Here is an 18,818-nt window from a genome sequence, read left to right as displayed (position 1 = left end):
ATTAGGAAGAAGGGAGGTGTAGAGTGATAGTCAATGTTTTTTTTTTCTTTGTTCAAAGGTGGTTTTATAGAGCGGCAAGGGGAGGTAGGTGCAACTTCCCGACAATGCCTTGCCACTCGATTGTTTGCAATAAGGCCATTAATACTAAATCCCAAGTCTTATTTTGATTTTTTAAATATTCCTGATATTGTCGCTATAATGTCTATGAGCTCCTGCACACAATTCAATCGCCTGCCAAACCAGGTGAAACATTTTAGCGCCCACACTGCCATTCTATAGGTAGGGATGCACCGAAAGTATTGGGCTGACACCAAAAATCGAAAAGGAACAACTTCATATGGTAAATGTTATCATTTTTAGATTAGAACTTCTTCTTCGGCTTTTTCTCTGATTTGATTCATTGACATACCAAAGGAAGATGGAAGTCTACTGATTTGATCAGTTATTTTAAACTAGGGGGACTTTATGGGCTTTTTATTGTAATTAAGTAACATAAAAGTAATTTCACTTCATCACCACCTTGATGTTGGACGACACGTAGTGTGATAACAAAAACAAAGTCTCAAGGACTCAAGCTCACTCTGCTACAAAGGCAAACTTCAAAATAAAAACCATCTACAGTTTTTGCATTTTTATCAATGTATTTTTTTTTTTGTTAATTTTGAAGTTTTTATGCAAGTTTTTTTTTTTTTAACTCACCAGTGGTTTTATTCATTAAGTCATTGTGTATGTTAGAACTACTGTGTCCTTGTCCCACATTTAATGTTCTCTCAATTATGTACTATTTTGAACATCAATAACATTATACTTGAGGCATTTGTCACATTTAAATAATATTAGGTGGGCTGGTTAAAATGCATAAAGTGCCACAGATAGTTTGTTTAAATTAATGACAGAGAAAATGTTTGCATTCAAACTTAAAAAAAAAAAAAAAAACAAGGGAGCTAAAAAAACATCACCATTAGTCGCAATCTCTAGGAGGACATTGACCAAAAATAATGTATTTTTTAATGCTGATTGAAATTAAATCTTACAGGATACTGTCATATTTATTGTTCCTTTAAATAAATAGAACGCTCTAACATGCTTGTTTCTTCACTGTCTTTGTGTGCAACATTGGCCTTATTTGTTTGGTGTTATTTGAAGAGCAGAAACAAGCAAAATATGCTGTGTTCACTCATGTTTAATCAGGGAATGTCTGACAATCATTGCCATGTTTCCTGTTGATTCTAGTTATCGATGTGAAAGTTAGATCTGTAAACTGAAATGAAATTGTTCCACATTTTTCAAGATTTTAGATAAACTGAAAGCAAGTCAACTATTCCTTCCTTGATTACTGAGACTGCACAGAAATAAGATGGCTACCCCATAATTCTCAAATGATGGCTGAGGACTTGGTGAAAATTAATGGAAGTAATGCCAACACCGATTTAAACATACAACTTTTCAAAAATTTAGAACATCTAGAAACTATTTTTAAGTTGAATAAAAGAATGGACACTGGATTTCAGAAAATCGGCATCATGATGTTGCTCCACTTAGGTTTACTTTCCATGTTTAAGCAGTTAACTGTATATTGGCGCTTCACAGACCTGAAAAAAAATAAAATAAAATTAGGGAACACTATCTTGTAATTGAGCAAACAAACCGCTGTAAGTAAGCACACTTACAAATAAAAACAATGGGGATGACTGGATCTCCATAGCAACCAATTCAGTCCAAGAATGGTTTCCTTTTGAAAGTTGGTAGGATATTCTATTATCTGATTTTTTTCTTCGCTTTCTTGTCAGACTTTGAATATGAGTCTCACCCTTAAGGGCTTTACTTAATAACACACTCTGTCAATGTGGATGTCTGTTTGATTCGATCACAGCAGCAGTTTATTTTATTAGCACAAGCTGTTTCTGTTAGTGCGTGCTTGAGGTGTGTTTGTGTGTTCAAACAACAGTCTAACTGACATTCTCCTCACTGTTGTAATTTGTCCCAGAGGCTCAAGGGGAGATCTTTGCGTCACCCCACCCCCTCAACTAGGCCCCTCCCGCCCTCTCTCTTTGCTCTTCATCCTCCCTCTCTTTCTCCTCTGGGTTCATCACAAGCTCTCTATCTGCCGTCTATCTCAGCAACATGACCTCCTCCCACCAACGAGATGAGGATTCCAAGGATTTGGAGGCCTCCTCTGCAGCTTTCCTCTTCCCAGCTGTCTGCCTCAAGAAGAGTAGTGTGCCTTTATAAATAAATAAATACATATATATATATATATATATATATATATATATATATATATATATATTATATCTTGCATTTCACACTTAGCCTTTCAGTGATGTCCTACCTAATGGAATTATATTTGTGTCGCAAGCGAGCAAAGAAAAATTATGAGTGAGCAAAAATAGATTTTGAGCACAGTAAATTATATCGCGCGAGCAAATATGGATCAATGGATTTTTAGCACAGAAAAAACTTTTTGCTCGCTCCAAATCTCATTGCTCGATTACGATGGTAATCTCTCCTTCGCTCATCATTAAGTAGTCCGCTCGCTCGATCTGTGTACTCTGCGCGCTCAGTGTGGCACACGCGTTACGAATGTGCCACAAATCCAGGTAGTCAGAGCTAAGAAAAGCACGTTGATTGCCTGATTTTTATTTATAATTGACACACACATTTATATATATATATATATATATATATATATATATATATATATATATATATATATATATATATATATACATACACGCACACACACACACACATGGTTGGTCTATTATGGGACAACCTAAAACACCCGTCATTCTTTATATATTTCTTTATTTCTCATTTTATAATCTATTTTTCTTTATTTCTTTTCAACTAAAAGCCTGCCAGATGGCCAACTTGTACAGTCAGCATATAATGTAACGCCGCTAAATGCGCTATATGAGTGCTGTTCATTTTTCTGATAATCTGCTGTGTGTTCCTGCAACACCTGAATTTCCCCGTGGGGGATTATTAAAGGATTATTTTATTTTACACATGGCAATTTACACACCAGCTAATTGGTAGGCATTAAGATAGCTGTGTTGTGGTCATTACATTAAATGTGTGATGCATTTGTTGGTTGATGTTCAGCAATGGCCATATGAGCTAATGCAGGGTAAGACTGTTTAAAGTATATTTTACAACTTTATTGATATTGCTAATACACCATATGCATACATGTGCAGATAATATTTTTGTCGACTCTGAGTCACTATCTTCATGGTCTGTACTGCTGTATCTGTTTGTTTGTGGCTTTGACAGGTGTGACCTGGCCTGTTGAGTGAGTTGGGATTTAGCGAGGGTCGTGATTATGAAGAGAAATATATTTCAAAACTTGCCATTGTTTGTCCTGGTTGCGATTGCTGGCAACCATTTTATGATGTCCCCTGACTACTGCCCAGCACGTCAGCGACCTTAGTGAGGATAAGCAGTTAGAAGAAAATGGATGGATGGATGGAGGAAAATATTTGCAGTCATTGAGTGCAAGTAGTCTGGAGCCCCTGGCCAAATTAGCGTGTTTCTTCCCTAGAGTTGCTTTGCCAGGTATTCACTCACTGCACCTTTATTTTCTGCTTGTTAATGGCCCTTCACTTTTGTCTTCAGTAAGTGAAACACATACATTATAGGCTTGAGCTCAGACCCTTTTACTGGACCGTAGAACATATTCCACTTAACTGACTTTAATTATCACCTCTCAATTAATTGTGCTACTTTTGTCAGCAGTAACGGCATCAGTAGAGCGAGACAGCTCTGTCCATAAGTGCCCACAAATGCCTCCGCCATTTTTAACTCATGATGTGGTATACTTTGGATCATGAACTGTTTCTTTCGTTCGACATAAAATTTTTGTCCTAATAAGTTGACCCAGCAGTCATCTGTTAAAAATGAAAAAGATTAATTTGCACGTTTTATGTTTTCTGGCAGAGTCTAATCGGATGTCAGATGATGGCACTTTGGTTTTGTAGCTTATTGTCAACCCTCTGTATTCATAATAATGAAGGCGTCTTTGATTGTTGACATTCGCCTGACTTTTCTTGACTTCCTTGCTGCGGAAATGTGTCATTAAATTAAGAAAGCCAGTGGTGGTAGACCAACATGTTTCTGTATATCGAAGCCATCAATCACTCCTTTGAGCCATCAGTTTCTCATCTCAGCATCTCATTAGAGGGAAACACCCCGGAGACAAAATCCCATCAGTGCAAAATGAAATTCTCATAAAGCTTCTACTAACTGACATTTGAGTGTGTGTGCTATTTAATACACTACACTGAAAAAAAGAGTGTTGAATTTAGTCAATATTATTTCATCAGGTGCTTTCATGAAATTAACTCATTCTGATCAAGTCTATTTTTTAAATTGACCGCACATCTATTCAAAAACCTATTAAATCTATTATATTTTTTTCATAGCAGTTAGTTAGTTAGTTAGTTAGTTGGCTTTCCAGTAATAGTCAAGCCACCTGTTTTCTGAGGCTGATCATATAACTGCAAGCTGAGCAATAATTGGGCGTTACCTTTACTCTGGGCAACTGTGATGTCATTTTCAACTGAAAGCAAGTGATGAAAATGCCTGCAACCTGAGTTGGGTAAAAAGATTTTGCTGCTTAATCCATTCCATTCATCCATTCATTCCAAAGACTAGCGAGGCCGCATAAAGCATAACTGAAGAACATTTTTGACGACTTCGCCTTTAACAGTCACGGCATGTTCGTATTGCAAAATGATGACACGATATATAACACAAAGACTATTCTATTCTGTGAGTTGAAATGATTGGTGAAATGTCAAAATCTCATTTGTGGAGCAGGCCCATCACTGATAAAGTTGGTTAAGAAGTTTCTGCCAGACTGCCATCGGACGAAAAATAAAGGAGCTGTCAAGTGTTTACCAATTTTCCTGGAATGAGCACACACCTTCGAGATGGATGTTGGGACTGACACAATAAGCCCTCCAGGCGACTTGCTCCATCCTCGAGGTGTGTGACTAGTGCTGAGATGCATGCGCCCACTCACATACACATACACATAGGATATGAAATTTACAGAATAAAAGTATTTCTCCCTCAAAATATTTGCTGCCATCAGCACATTGTCATCACAATAGAAAAACAACACTGAGGGTCAATTACTTAAGTAATTTGCAAATACAATCCCTGCACGAATACGAGGAACAAAATTTAGTAGAACATTGCGCAATTTAGTCAACACACCCAGAAGTATATGACTGTTTGGGAAATTCAAAACCGTTTTGTTTCAAGTTATTCTTGACAAATTTATGAAGGTATTCCCATTATCATGAATTTGATGGAGGTAAATTAACACTGCTATATGTGAATAAATGTATATAAAATACAATTTAAAAAAGCAGCTCCCAAAGTTTAAATACAAATTAATTTATTATGCATTTTGATAGGAATAAATGATGACTTGTAAGATCCATTCACAATTCACAACAAATATATAATAAATAGTTAAGAGATAGTTATAGTTCCACTCATGTTCAACCTTACTGGAAAAAAAATAACAATTTTGCGGGGATGGATTGGAGGTGATTACACAATTATTCAAAGGGATATTTGATTTTAAAATATTTGATAGTGACAAGTGTATGCGTGTGTGCCACACATTGAGATGTTCTGTGTGTGAATCTCAGCTCCGGCCCTCCCGTGTGTTGTTTGAATGTTTGCCTCATTCCTGTGTGGGTTTTCTCCTGGTACTCGGATTTCCTCCCACATTCCAAACGCATGGAAGTGAAATGAAGACTGAATTTCCCATTGGTGCGGACGTTAGCGCGAGTGGTTGTTCATCTCTATTTGTCATGAGATTGACTGGCGACCCGTCGAGGGTGTACCTCGCCTCTCGCCCGCTGGGATTGGCTGGGCGTTTTCTGTAATAGTACCACAGCGTCAAATAATCGTGACTGATGAAGCAAATTACCTGAATATGTTTTGTTCTTTGCATTATCAGACACTCGACTGGCTTTGTTTGAAGTGCCTGTACAATGATGGGCGCAGCGAAAGAAAGTAGTGTTTATTGCAAGCGCGGCCGCCGTTGCTCGTAATGTACAGCAACAATGTGCTTCGGTGTATTTATGTTGCTTCAACATTCTTTGCCTTTTATGGGTTGTTTGCAACACCATTCATCTTCAAATTCGCTTTGCCTCTCAGGCCACTTTGTTCTGTTTTGTGTTGCTTCGCTGTCATTCTTCATCCTCATTTACTCACTCGGTGACTGTTTTTGGTTGCACGTTTATAGCATCTATTTAAGTCTGTAACCGGTGTTTTATGTGGAGCAAATAAATAATGGGGTGGCAAACAACAAAATGCAGGAGGCTGCCTTTCTGGCTGATGTTCTTTTTTGAAAAGCAATTTCTCTCCAATTGTCAGGATTATAGATATCACAAATCACATGAGAGAAATTAAAGAATAAACAACTGAAATGTTCACTCTAGTAGACACAGCAACACAGATATAGAATGACTTTGTCAGCATAGTCACTAGTTACTAGGCAGAGTTCATTGATCTTAATTGTAGGTTCTATATTAGTTACTGTAAAATATACAGTAATGATAATTAAATATTACAAGCACTATTATTTTTCCCTCATCTATGAGGATTAAATTTCACAACTCACCTTCCATCTTTCATACATACACAAGTTGTGTTGTGTTCACTCAATGTGATTGCAGCTAGATTTGGTGCTGCAGTGTTAAAATGACACGTGAGTTCGAAGTTACATCCTGGCTTCACAAAACGGTTAATAGAACTTCATTTGAGTCAAGGGAAGTTGATGTTTCCAATTTAGTTTTCTTTGATTGCAGAAGATGCATCCAAAACTGAGCAATTATTGCCTTAAAAGCTTGGATTTTTCTGTATTGATTCTCATTAGATTGTGCAGGTGTACTAAATCTTGTGGCCAATGAGTGCGCACACATTCAATTGATTTCATCTTAGTGCATCTGTTTGGTGAATATCTCCCCATCAATCACTGTTTGTTTCCTCACCATCAACATATCGATGCTTTTAGCGAGTAGGTATTTTGTCTTCACAAATCAGAACGCGCATTTTTGTAAATTATGTCATTTTGGTAAAGAACAATGCGTTGTGCAAGAACATTTGATCAGTTGGAGTCATAAGTTTGGAGGACGTCTGATTAAGGTTCCCCTGAAAATGCTATATTGTGCATTTTAGTTTCATCATGCCAATAGCCAAACATCCCAAACTTTTTTTTCTATAGTGAATGTGATCAATAAAGAACCTCTACTTTTCCATTTAAAAAAAAAAAAACCAGGATAAAGACCTGTGTGCTTATGTAAGCCAACTTCCTTATTAAGGCTTACATTGGAATGTAGTATACATTTTTCTTAGTTTTGTGCTTTGCTGGGTAATTTAAATTTTGTTTGTTTGTGAGATTTCAGTTTGGTCTTTTAGTATAGTGTAATCATAGCCCCCTCTTTTGTTCTTCTTTTTACCTTTATCTTGATGCATTTATTAACCTTTTTTTTTGTTTATTGGTATTTATTCTTTTTATCACGCCTAGCTTGTGTTGTGGCGCAGCCCCATCAACATTAATTATTCTGTCCTACTTCTATGCTGATATTTGTGTTTTTATGTCAAAATTAAATTAATAAAATTTTCTACTGTGGTCCAAACAAGTCCAAACAAACAATCGCTCAAATGCTCCATTGTACCATCCAAAGGCTGAATGGCTGATGCTAACAGTATTTGTGTGCTTAAAAACTCTTACTTATTTAGTACTTTACAGACTTTCTTTAAAGAAAATAATAGTACATGGAGCTTCCCATAATAAAGAATATAACTTACCAATAAGGTCTAAGGGTGCATTGTCCAAGGATATTATCTGTCACTATGAACAAATATCGTAGCTCAGTTTTAGGTGTTCACATTTTAACCAGTAGAGGTCAGTCAGACGCAAAACACTTCCAGTCTGCTTGTCAAGTAGAAGAAGACAAACAGGAAGTTATCGACCTCATAATAGCTAGCAAGCAGCTCCACTCTTAGGTTTACACATGGAATATTGTTGAAGCATTGTCTGTAAGTGACTATTGACACTATTTCACGTGCACATATACAATTATGTGTATGTGAACTGAAATGTAGTTCTTATTTGTTGACCTGAAATGGAATTCAGTAGCATACTAATCCTGATCGCGATGCTAACCTGTTATTTTAGGCAAATTGTTGATGTACAAAAAAATTTAGACTTTAAACTAATTTTGTAATCTCTAAAGTTAGCGGTTTAACTTTGACAGTCCCAAAAATGAACACAGTGATTTTGTATGCTACAGTCTATTAGAGGAGTCATCAATCTTATTTTCAATCCAATATGAATAAGCAAAGATTGGTAATTGAGCCTGTGCTTTGATATTATTCTATTCAGCGTACAGACTATTTAGTAGCAAATGTGTTTGATTGGCTGCGTAATGAGTTGCCCGTGTAAAATTAGAAATATGCCTCGGTATCCTGTTCTGTGGTGGTCCTAATCATATGTGTGTGGGAGGAGGTAGGGCTGCATGCCAGCTCCTAATCAGTTAGTTTTACAGTTGTGCTATTTTTGATGATGATCTGCACAGCATTTGGTGTTGCGGTGAGATAATCAAGTGACTAATTGTAGCGTGTGTGAGGTGCGCCACTCAGGGTGACTGGCAGAGGGGGGAAAAAAACTTTAAAACTGTCTGATTTCTGTTTTATGAAGGAGGAAATGAACAGAAATACAGACCAAATGAAAGGGAGAAGTTCTGTGTTTAGCACATCTCATATTGGTTTGAGACAAAGAGAAGTCAGACATAAAAAGACATTTCTTGGAGATTCAGAATAAGAAATGGGTGAAACTTAGTTGGTTTTGTTAGAAGATTCTTCGTACTTCGTATTAGATAAAATAGATTAGATATGATTAGATTAGATTGGATTGGATTGGATTAGACTGTCGCTGCATTAATTTTCTGTCCCAGATCATGAGCATCTGGATACATCCCCCTCCTGTCAAACAATTACTGACAAACTTGTCTCATACTCACTTAAAGAGAGCATGCAGGCTCCATTTATTAAGTGCATCTCACATGAAAAGCGTTATGCAAAACTACCTACGTTTTAATTTGGTCATGCTTGAGCCTCATTTTCCAGACATGACCAATACACAATCAATTCACTTCATTTTCTCAAGCCGCTTATCCTGTAAAAGAGATATCCCTGGTGCCTATCCTAGCTGACTTTTGGGAAGTAGGCGGGGGACACCCTGAACTGGTGGCCAGCCAATTGTAGGGCATACAGAGACCAACAACCATTCACACTTCTAATCACACCTAAGGACAATTTCAGTATGTACAGCACACCTGCCATTCATGTTTTTGGAGTGTGGGGGGAAGCGGCAGTGCCCTGAGACAACCAACACAGGCTCCGGGAAAACATATAAACTCCACACAGGAAGGCCTGAGCCACCTGAATTCGAACTCGGGTCCCTTAACTGTGAGGCAGACGTGCTAACCACTGTCCCACCAAACCAACCCACAATCAATCCAACTGACTATTTTAGGAAGGCTGAAGCTCCTTTTTTTACAATATTAATGTATTTCTTCTCTTTTTTTTTTTTTTAAAAAATGTTCAAAATAAAACCATCAGTAATTCATTCTAAGCAAATATACACCTAATTAAAAGTTTTCTCTTGAATACAGTATGACTATAATTCTTCTTTTTTTATTTCCAGGTCGCCCTTCACCACACACAGACATTTGGCATGGAAAAATGGCCATTCGTGGCTTCACTTTTATTTCTCCCGTCAATGCGCAAGCACTACTTAAACTGGCCCTCGGTAGCTTGACTTTCACTAATGTGAGTAAGCGTTAAACAACAGTTTTACTTTAATTCTCAACAGTTTTGCTTGCCTTTCTTAGCAAACAAATTGATTAAAAGTAGCAAAGACAGAAACAGATTAAAGAGTGTACGTTTTTCAACTAATTAGTTTGCTTCATCCTGACAGCACTATGTCACAATTTAAGTCTGAAGGATTTCTCAGTCCTTTCCAGACTTAATATGGATATGAATATGAAATTTCAGGCAAGGTAAATGATTAATGTAAGACTTGCACTACTTGAATCTTTATTTAGGAAAGTAATTACAAGAGAGCTGAGCGAGCCAATAGTTAAAACCAAAGACGCCTGTCAAGACAACCATATTAATCTTCCTTTTTTGTCATTATTTCAAAACATCTTTGAGGAATAGTTGTTTTTTTGTCTATAATTTAGGCGAATATGTGTCAAAATCTTGTACTCATGCTCTGCATTTGTTCGTAGCTTGTACATTATCCAGGGAGCTAAGGCCCCCCCAATTCATAAAACCTAACGATGATGCTGATAAAATAATGACGTTAGAGTTTGATTAAACATGGGTGGATTGGTCATGCCTATTGAGTAGAATGTATAGATCTAATGTAAAATGGCACACAACATACATTTGATCTCATTTGGATGAATGAAATCTACACAGTGTGCATGTTATCCAAAAGAGTATGAGAGAAGTTTCTGAATATTCATCTGCCAAAGAGTCAATTGAAACGAAACACCCTACACCTCAGATGATGAATAAACATTCGATCACACACAAATGTAACTGTAGAAATACAATTGCATCTTCTGCTAATACTCGTTTAGGGCACAGTTATTGAAGCATGAAATGTACACAACATGGCAGACGCGGAGCGCTTAGCAGAGAACAAAATGGAAACAGAGCCCACAGTTGATGATGAGCTGTTTAAAAAAAAAAAAGTCATTAATAGCAACGTGGAAAATGTTTAAACATTTCAACCACGGAAAAGACAGGACAAATAACAACACAAACATGTTATTAAGACACCTATGAACTGTTTTAAAAGACTAAATTACCATAATGGCTACAGCCCAGTGCAGTCCACATCACATTTTCCCTCACTGTGTTTGTACTGTGGTGAAGTACACACACATAATCTTTGCTGACTTCCAAGGAATTCATTTGGGACTGTGGACCTTGTGTTAACTTGTTTCTTTTTTTCTTCAGCATTATTAAAGTCACTAGAATAATTGGAGCTTCCTTGTTCATCTTTATTTTGTTTATCTTCAATTTGAAGCTTGGAGTGTGCTTCATGGATGAGTTGTCACCCCCCCCCCCCCCCCCCCCCCCACTCCTTACGTTTTTTTTGTCATGGATTAAGTGGATTAGGAATCAGAAAGAGAGGGAATGATGGGCATAGAGGGAAGCACAGGGGAGATAATAGGAAAAACATGGAGGACAGATAAAAGGCAACAAGAGTGGAGAATGAAACAAGGTCCCTGACATGTACGAGCATGCAGACCCAATGTCATAGTGAGTTTTTGTGTATGTGTGAGTGTGTGTGTCAGAGAGAGAAAGAGAGAGAGAGAAGTCACTGAATTGGTATTTTCTTTTTTAGCACTAATTCGTTAGAGGCCTTTAATGGAGGCTGCATATCTGTGTAGAATTACAATTGACCTTTTCTTCATCGAAATTCCATACTGGTGGTTTATGGCTAATGAGCTCAACCTCATAGCTAGCTTCTCGTCGCACAAATTTGGCCCCAAAATTAGGTTATATTTGCATTGTGTCATGAGATCCATTACACAAGATAATATTGCCAGATTTAAAGTTACTTCCAAGAATTTTTAATTTAGTCGTGCTTGAGCCTCAATTAAGATGTATTACTTATTTACAATTGATTATTGTGCCAATTTACAGTATGTGTGTTCCAATACTGTATGCTAACCAAACTATTAGAAATGCCTTACAGTATGATTCATTTTATGTCAAATAAATTGACTTTAATAAAAATATCACTGAATTACATCCTCCCAGAAGCGTCGATAAAAACATAGCTCTGCATCTCCCCTCAACCCAATCACATCTGCTGATTATCATGATTCCATCCTGCTAATACCCCTTGCTATTACTGGCAACTCTGATAACAACTTGAGGGTATTTTCATTAATGTTTAGCTTTTTTTTCTGCCCCCCCAGCTACCCTTCAATGTATTTTTAGATCAGCCTAGTGGATAGTAGATGCTGATGAGGATAGTAGCAAGCCTGCAGCCATGCAGGAAATGTGTGTAATAAACCACAATTATTGCTGCTCCCGTCACATGTGTAAACAAAGCTTTGGGCTGTGATTAAATTTCCCATGTGAAAAGCACATCATAACCCCCTCCAAAAAAAAAAAATCTGCCCTTTTGTAATTGCTCATTATATTTGCGTGTCGGCTTCGTGTGGCAAATAACGTAAATAGGAGATATCTGTTATTTGTAGCTCACAACCTTTTTTTTGTCTCAAGCTTTTAATTCTGTAACAATCAGCAGTTCTTTCATTTCGTTGTGTTTTGTTTTGGGTTTTTTTGCCGCAATATGCATGTCTGTGTGTAAAGTGTGAGTGTCCTTGCAGAGTGCCTGCTCAGCCTTCTGTTGTGGCAGAACAGGTGCAAATGAATATGAAACAGACCGCCAGAGCTTTTAGGGTCGGCCCCTTTTGTGTTCATGCTCATGTCCGAAACGTCATGGAAGAAGAGTGCGCCTGGCTTCTTTGTGTCAATTAGCACTCAAGCGTCAAATCAAATACAGAGTCTGATGGAACCACAGAATTTGAACATGTCCATTCACTTGCAGGAGGCCCTTGATTTGTGAAGGTCTGCATGTGTAAGATTACCAATTGTGCATAACATAATGTGGTATATGTAGTTATACTCAGCTACCTCTGTACTTACCATTGGTCATATTTATGGCCTCAAAGTGCTTTTATACAAATACTAGCACATTACTTCAGAACTGTGAGTAACCTGTGTTACCTTACCATCTAAAGTACAGAATGTCATCGTAACCCAAGGAGTCAGACTCTCTTCTTTACTGGTGAGTTTAGTGCATTTGCCACAGGGGTTCAGGGTTCCCCTCTTGGTTCTGGGCTTTCTATTTGGGGGTTCTACATTATTCCCATGTTTGTGTGTTTAATTTTGTGAAAATTCTCCAGCCAGGTGTCATTTTTGTTCAGCAACATCATCAGTATCTGTGGAACATACGTACTGTAACGGTTACTGTTCATGGTAATTCCAGAATTGGATGGCATTTTACATCCCACCTAGCAATTTTTAAAATATCCACATATAAAATACTAAAATATGCAGTTTCTGAGTAGGTGTACTTATCATGAGACCATATCTAAAAAATGAAGAGAAAAGAATGCCTTTAAATTGGTTTGGAGTAGCCCCAAAAAATGCCATTTTTCACATGTCCCAACTAAAACAGTGTTTTTGTTAATATGATGATGATGATGATTATTATCATTATTATTATATTATTATTTGTTTAATTGATGTCTCATGTAACTGTGAAAACCTTTGTTTTAATAAAGGTAATATTTTAAATAATAACTAAATGGAGGTTAACTGACATTCAAAAAGAAAGTATGTTCAGCCTTTAAGGTAACAAGGTCATTACAAATGAGATCCATACATGGTCATTTCATAGTAAAACGGATGATAAATTCTTGGCGTCCTTGGCCTTCCTGTGTGGTTTGCATGTTCTCCCCGTGGTTGCGTGGGTTTTCCCCAGGCCTTCTGGTCTCCTCCCACATTCCAAAAACATGCATGGTATTTAACATGCTAAATTGCCCTTAGGTATATTTGTGAGTGTGAATGGATGTGTGCCCTGCGATTGGCAGGCAACCAGTCGAGGGTGTCCCCCACCTACTGCCCAAAGATGGCTGGGATTGGCACCAACAAGCCAGCAACCCTAGTGAGGATCAGCGGCTATAGCAAATGGATGGATGGGTGGATGGGTGGATGGATGGATGGATGGATGGATGGATGGATGGATGGATGGATGGATGGATGGATGGATGGATGGATGGATGAGCCATTCTCTGATTTGCGATGGGTGCGCCCACCTGCCGGCTCGTTCTCATTCTTTTTTTTTTTTTCTTACGAGAATATGAACTCCATGATCACTGGACATGAAATGTCACAGCATGTCCTCCATCTCATCACTGCAGTGTAACATTCCCTGCCATGGCCCCACCACAAATAGCTCACTTAAGATGGTCTCATTACTTCAGAAAGAGAGATGGAGAGTGCAAGATCTATGTCTACTTTGTGACTTTACTGTAGCACATCCCTGTCAAGTGACACGCCCCCGACAAGCACGCACTGATCTGCTCTCTCCCCTGTGACACGGACATGCAGAAAGGGGCGAAGATAGCAGCAGCCAACCTGCTGCTCCAACGTATTTTCCGATTCATTAATTTCACTTCCCTTCTCCTTCTAACCTCACTGGAGCATTAATAGCATCCATGTCTCTTTGGGTGGACCGCCGTCACTGAAGGAGCAAAAGGCGAGCTTGGGGAAAAGCAAGACTGGCGCGTCCTTCCTCCGCGCATAAACGCATGCTGGCTTGTTGTGATGCACGCTGCGACGCACCAGAAGAAATGCGCGCGATGGGTCACGGAAGAAGCCTCAAGTCACTTCAAGATTACAGATTTTAATAACCGCAATTTATGCATACTGGTCGGGTTCTTTGGTGGGTAATTGTCGCTCCAGATAAGAACCTGGATTTGGGTACAGTTTAGGAGGTTCCTGTGCGGGTTTTTTTTTTTCCATTTAATCCGACCCAAATACATATGGACTGTGCAGGGCGCAGCGTGCAAGCAGTCGCACAGCTGCTTCCCCAAAACGCGTCTTCGGCGAGGACAACCGACAGGAATGCTGAGCCCGGATTTGTCCTATTCACTATCTCCTGTGACACTCTCAGCAGTGCGCACTCACGTAAGTCTCTTCTCGTGGCTATTAATATTGTCATACATTTTGTTGTGATGGCATTTCATAAAAAACAAATACACTTGAAGAATACATTTCTTGGGCATGGTCTTACGGAACCCAACCGTTTTGATTGCAGAGCCAGGTGTGTACGTCAGTGAACAGAATGATTGTTACGAAGTTTTAAGACTGACCTTGAAATACTCTTTGTGTAGTTTTATCCTATTTTGTAAGACGCTAAAATTGCAGTTATAAGATCATGCTTTTCTTGGTTTTGAAAAAGAAAATCAATACACCATATTAGCGTTATTTTAACTGAAGTGCATGAAACCGACAAAGTGAAACATACCTACGATACAATTCTGAATTCTCTTATTATATTAATTTATTTTGACAAAAATAAACTACTAAAGGCACAAAACTTTTCTTGAGAGTTTGGCTCATCATTATCAAGATGGTGACAGCACACCAATGTTTAACATGGCACAACCACTTAGTTTTCACACTACCAGGAGTGACCATATCCCTTAGCTAAAATACCGTGAGAATGATGTGTAAGAAAATGGCCAAAAACATTTCAAAATGGTTAAACATGGCCTTTAGTAATGGTTTGGAATTATGAAAGGGTCTAGTCATGATAATTACAATCTTTATCCAGCTATAACAATACTGACCTAGCACCAAAGCAGTCAACATTACGTAGCCCTGGTAGCAGAATGATTTGTATTAAAGTGGTAATCTGTTTGTAATGTCGCAACTCAAGGTCATCTGCTTGCATAGTTTAACGAAAATGGGTCAGCAAAATTGGCAAAGGAGACGCTTGCCTTGCACACATCACAAAGTTCAAATAGGCCTGTATTTGGCCCCTGGACAGATGTACTGTCCGTGAAAATCTTACCCAAAATGTTATCAGACAGCATGTTGTTTGGGGGAATTTACAAATAGTTAAAAATGTTCAAGAATTGATCAATTATGTCAAGCAGAAATGTTGCTAATTGCATGTCAATTTGGAGTCCTCACAGCTGCGTGAGGTTCCTTCGTTTTGCTTGTGTAATCAGTCTTTTACTCAATTGTTGACAAGGGATTGACATTTTTATTTTCCAAAGATAAGGTTGCCCAAGGTAGAGCTTGACTTGGCACCATGAATGTTTTCCATTGAAGGGGTTAAAACAGTGTCAATGTCAAGCATGTTGCCTTCTTCACAATGTCTAAAAAGCGCTCTATGTGTTTCTCCTCTCGTCCACCCAGACAGCTGGTGAGCCCACATAGGTCATGCTGAGACAGGTCCTCCTCAACTCCACCAGTACCGCACACCTTGACCAAGTGCTCATGGCCCAGTCTTCTACAGACGCCCCCACCTCTGTCAATGTGTCTCATGGCAGCCTGGTGAGCGTGGCCGCTCTATTGAGACCCACCGCGGGCCGTGGGGGCGGAGGAGGAGGTCTCAGAGATGGCGAGCTCCACAAACCAGACCTGCTCACTTACATTGTCATGTGCCTCCTGTTGTTTCTGCTGGTGCTGATCATTGTGTTCTTCATTAACTGCCAGCTGCGGAACTCTTTCTTTGCGTCCATGCCGTATGACAGGTCACTAAGAGAGGCCCGAACGTCGTACAAGTAGCCTGAAGGGGTAAGACTCTGGATCTTTACTGGGCTGTGGACTGCTTCTTTATATTAAGTTGTTGCCTTTCACATTTCTCTTGGACATTGAACCCTGTGGATAGAAATCCAAAATGTAAGCAGAAACAGAAGATGACCAAGACTGGATTTAAATAAAAGAAAAAAAAAAAAGCAAGATTTTTCTTGTGCAGACTATGGTATGCAATGTTTGATAATTGGGCCGACTGCGAGAGTAGACACAATTATTGGCTCGCCTACTGGGTAATGTGTCGCTGAACGCTGAAAACATCTCATATGTTTGCAACAAACTTTGCTTTTATCATTTTCTTTTTGCAAAACTGTCTAACTGCCTGTTTTATTCAAGCCTTTAGTGAAGTCAGAAATAGCTCAAATACATTGTAGGTGACCCTGATTGGTGAATATACAAATCAGAAGTCATATTTTTTAGAGCCTTAATTGTATTTCATACGATATGGAGAAAATCTGACACGCAAATATGTTCATGTGAAACCAATTAGGTTTGACAGTGAAAATCATTGAATGCTTATGTAATATTTTGTTGCATTTCTGTGGGTGATGACAGATTACTACATCTCGCTGAATTTGAAATACATTTATTTGATCCCCATTTTTGCAAATAAGAACTCTGGATTCTGACTGTGCATTTTTCCTACACTCAAAGAAACTTCCGACTCGCCAGATTTTTTAAATTCAGCATTATTAGTGTTTTACCATTGCCTCGAAAGTTCTGTTTTTCATGGCAGCTAATATCTGCTGTATAGAAATGTTTGTCTCGTGCATCGATGCGACCAAATCATGTTTCCTAGTCTTCTGTAGATTGTACAATAATGATTAAATGACCGACTGCAAGACTACACTATGACATAAAGATTTTGAAATCCTCTTAAAGTGTAGTCTTTGTGTCATCGGATGACTGATTGCTGATGTTTTTCTTGCAGAGGTCACTGCTGTGATTCAATACAGGCCCTTAGGGCATCTTTATGAAAGCCATCTGGCTGCCGGCCGTACCATTTTTCTCTTTTAATTAACCTTTCCCCAATTCATAGTGTCAGTTTCTTGAGGAAGTAAGACTTGAGGCTCAAGTACAGGACAAGACAAACTGTGAGTAATAAACCAAACTGCAGCAGTACTGTCGGTGTCATTGCCACCAGACATGTTCAAATCCTCTGCAGCCTTGTTGTTGGAAACATCTCTCACATACCAAGACGGATAAACGAGTTTATCAGTGTAATCCAGTCCAGACTGGTGTGCGTCTGTGTATGCTGTTTTTCCAAGGTAACACACATGTGTATTGTTCAATGGGATTATATATGCTTGTTATTGTCTTTGCTGGATAATTAAAACTTTATTGGCTTTCATTTGAGATGCAGACCATAACACAGCGAAGCACACATGTGACCTAATGTGAGAGCTGGACATAAAATATCACTCAAGATTATTTAGTTGGGAAACCAGACAGGCAAAACATCTCAGGGCACCCCAAAATAATCCTGGCCGTCACATCATTTTATGAGGCCCGCAGACGGAAATCTTGTGCATCACTTTCAGATCCTTGCTAAAAAAAAAAAAAAAAAAAACTAAAATTTATAATTGTCACATATACATTCGGTTGTGCGATCGCAAATGATGAACAGCTTAAACATTTATGATTGTCAGGTCCAACGGAAAATAAATCCTCGACGGAAAAACCATTATTCGCATGCAGAGTCAACAAAGTGTTCAGCCTTTGATGTCCTTGACCACAACCGATGCTAAATGTTCAAGTTTAAGACAAATTATGGCATGTTTCCTTTGTATAGGGTAGCGCTGCATGGTACATGCGTTGCAATTCACAGTTTAACCATTTGGTGAAGCCCCAGGGCTTTTTCTTTATTGCAACTAATGCACTGAGACAAACCTGAAAAATGCACACCTTGTATTAAGGTGCAAAAGTAATAATTGCAATGACAAGTATTGAACAATAGAACGATTTCTAACGTGTGCATTACAATAACAATACAAAGTGAGTACATTATAGAATTTTGTGTGAGCAACCTACACTTGCTATATAAAACAAAATACAAAAGTTTTATTTGACACAGTAAAACACGTTTTTAAAATATGTTGTTTATTGGTGTGGTGGGAGTTTGCGGTGATGTAAACCTACAGTATATAATGCATCATTTCGAGATCCTGGTGGCTACATTATTTAACAAGGGGCTAAGAATGATGGTGTAAGTCTATACTATTTCAGACAGCAGCTATAATATTAAATACCGCTAGTCCATCAAAACGGTGTACAGTATTTGTAAATGTGACGTTAGGTGATTTGATGATGTATTTGGACAGACATTTAAAACATTTCTTTTTAGTCGTGTTGGCTGAAGA

The 18,818-nt window shown here is 38.4% G+C and overlaps 1 protein-coding gene across 4 annotated transcripts; it reads left to right on the top strand.

Moving 5' to 3' along the window:
• The first annotated feature begins 7,989 nt into the window (after positions 1-7,989).
• On the top strand, positions 7,990-17,339 carry smim32 (small integral membrane protein 32). 4 transcript variants are annotated; one of them, XM_088431629.1, is made up of 3 exons: positions 7,990-8,070; positions 14,689-14,820; positions 16,060-17,339. In XM_088431629.1, the coding sequence occupies exon 3, from the start codon at positions 16,084-16,086 to the stop codon at positions 16,429-16,431; it is 348 nt and encodes a 115-aa protein (XP_088287755.1). In that variant the 5' UTR covers positions 7,990-8,070; positions 14,689-14,820; positions 16,060-16,083; the 3' UTR covers positions 16,432-17,339. The 4 variants fall into 4 exon arrangements, with proteins under 4 accessions (XP_088287755.1, XP_088287756.1, XP_088287757.1 ...); XM_088431630.1 differs by lacking the exon at positions 7,990-8,070 and adding an exon at positions 9,846-9,864; XM_088431631.1 differs by lacking the exon at positions 7,990-8,070 and having other exon boundaries at positions 14,196-14,820; positions 16,064-17,339.
• Positions 17,340-18,818: the final 1,479 nt, after the last annotated feature.

The sequence above is a fragment of the Hippichthys cyanospilos genome, chromosome 13, assembly GCF_059441005.1.
Source record: "Hippichthys cyanospilos isolate Australia breed blue-spotted pipefish chromosome 13, RoL_Hcya_1.0, whole genome shotgun sequence".
Taxonomy (NCBI): Eukaryota; Metazoa; Chordata; class Actinopteri; order Syngnathiformes; family Syngnathidae; genus Hippichthys; species Hippichthys cyanospilos.
Note: the sequence above shows the minus strand (reverse complement) of the source record. Positions and strands in the feature narration are given on the sequence as shown.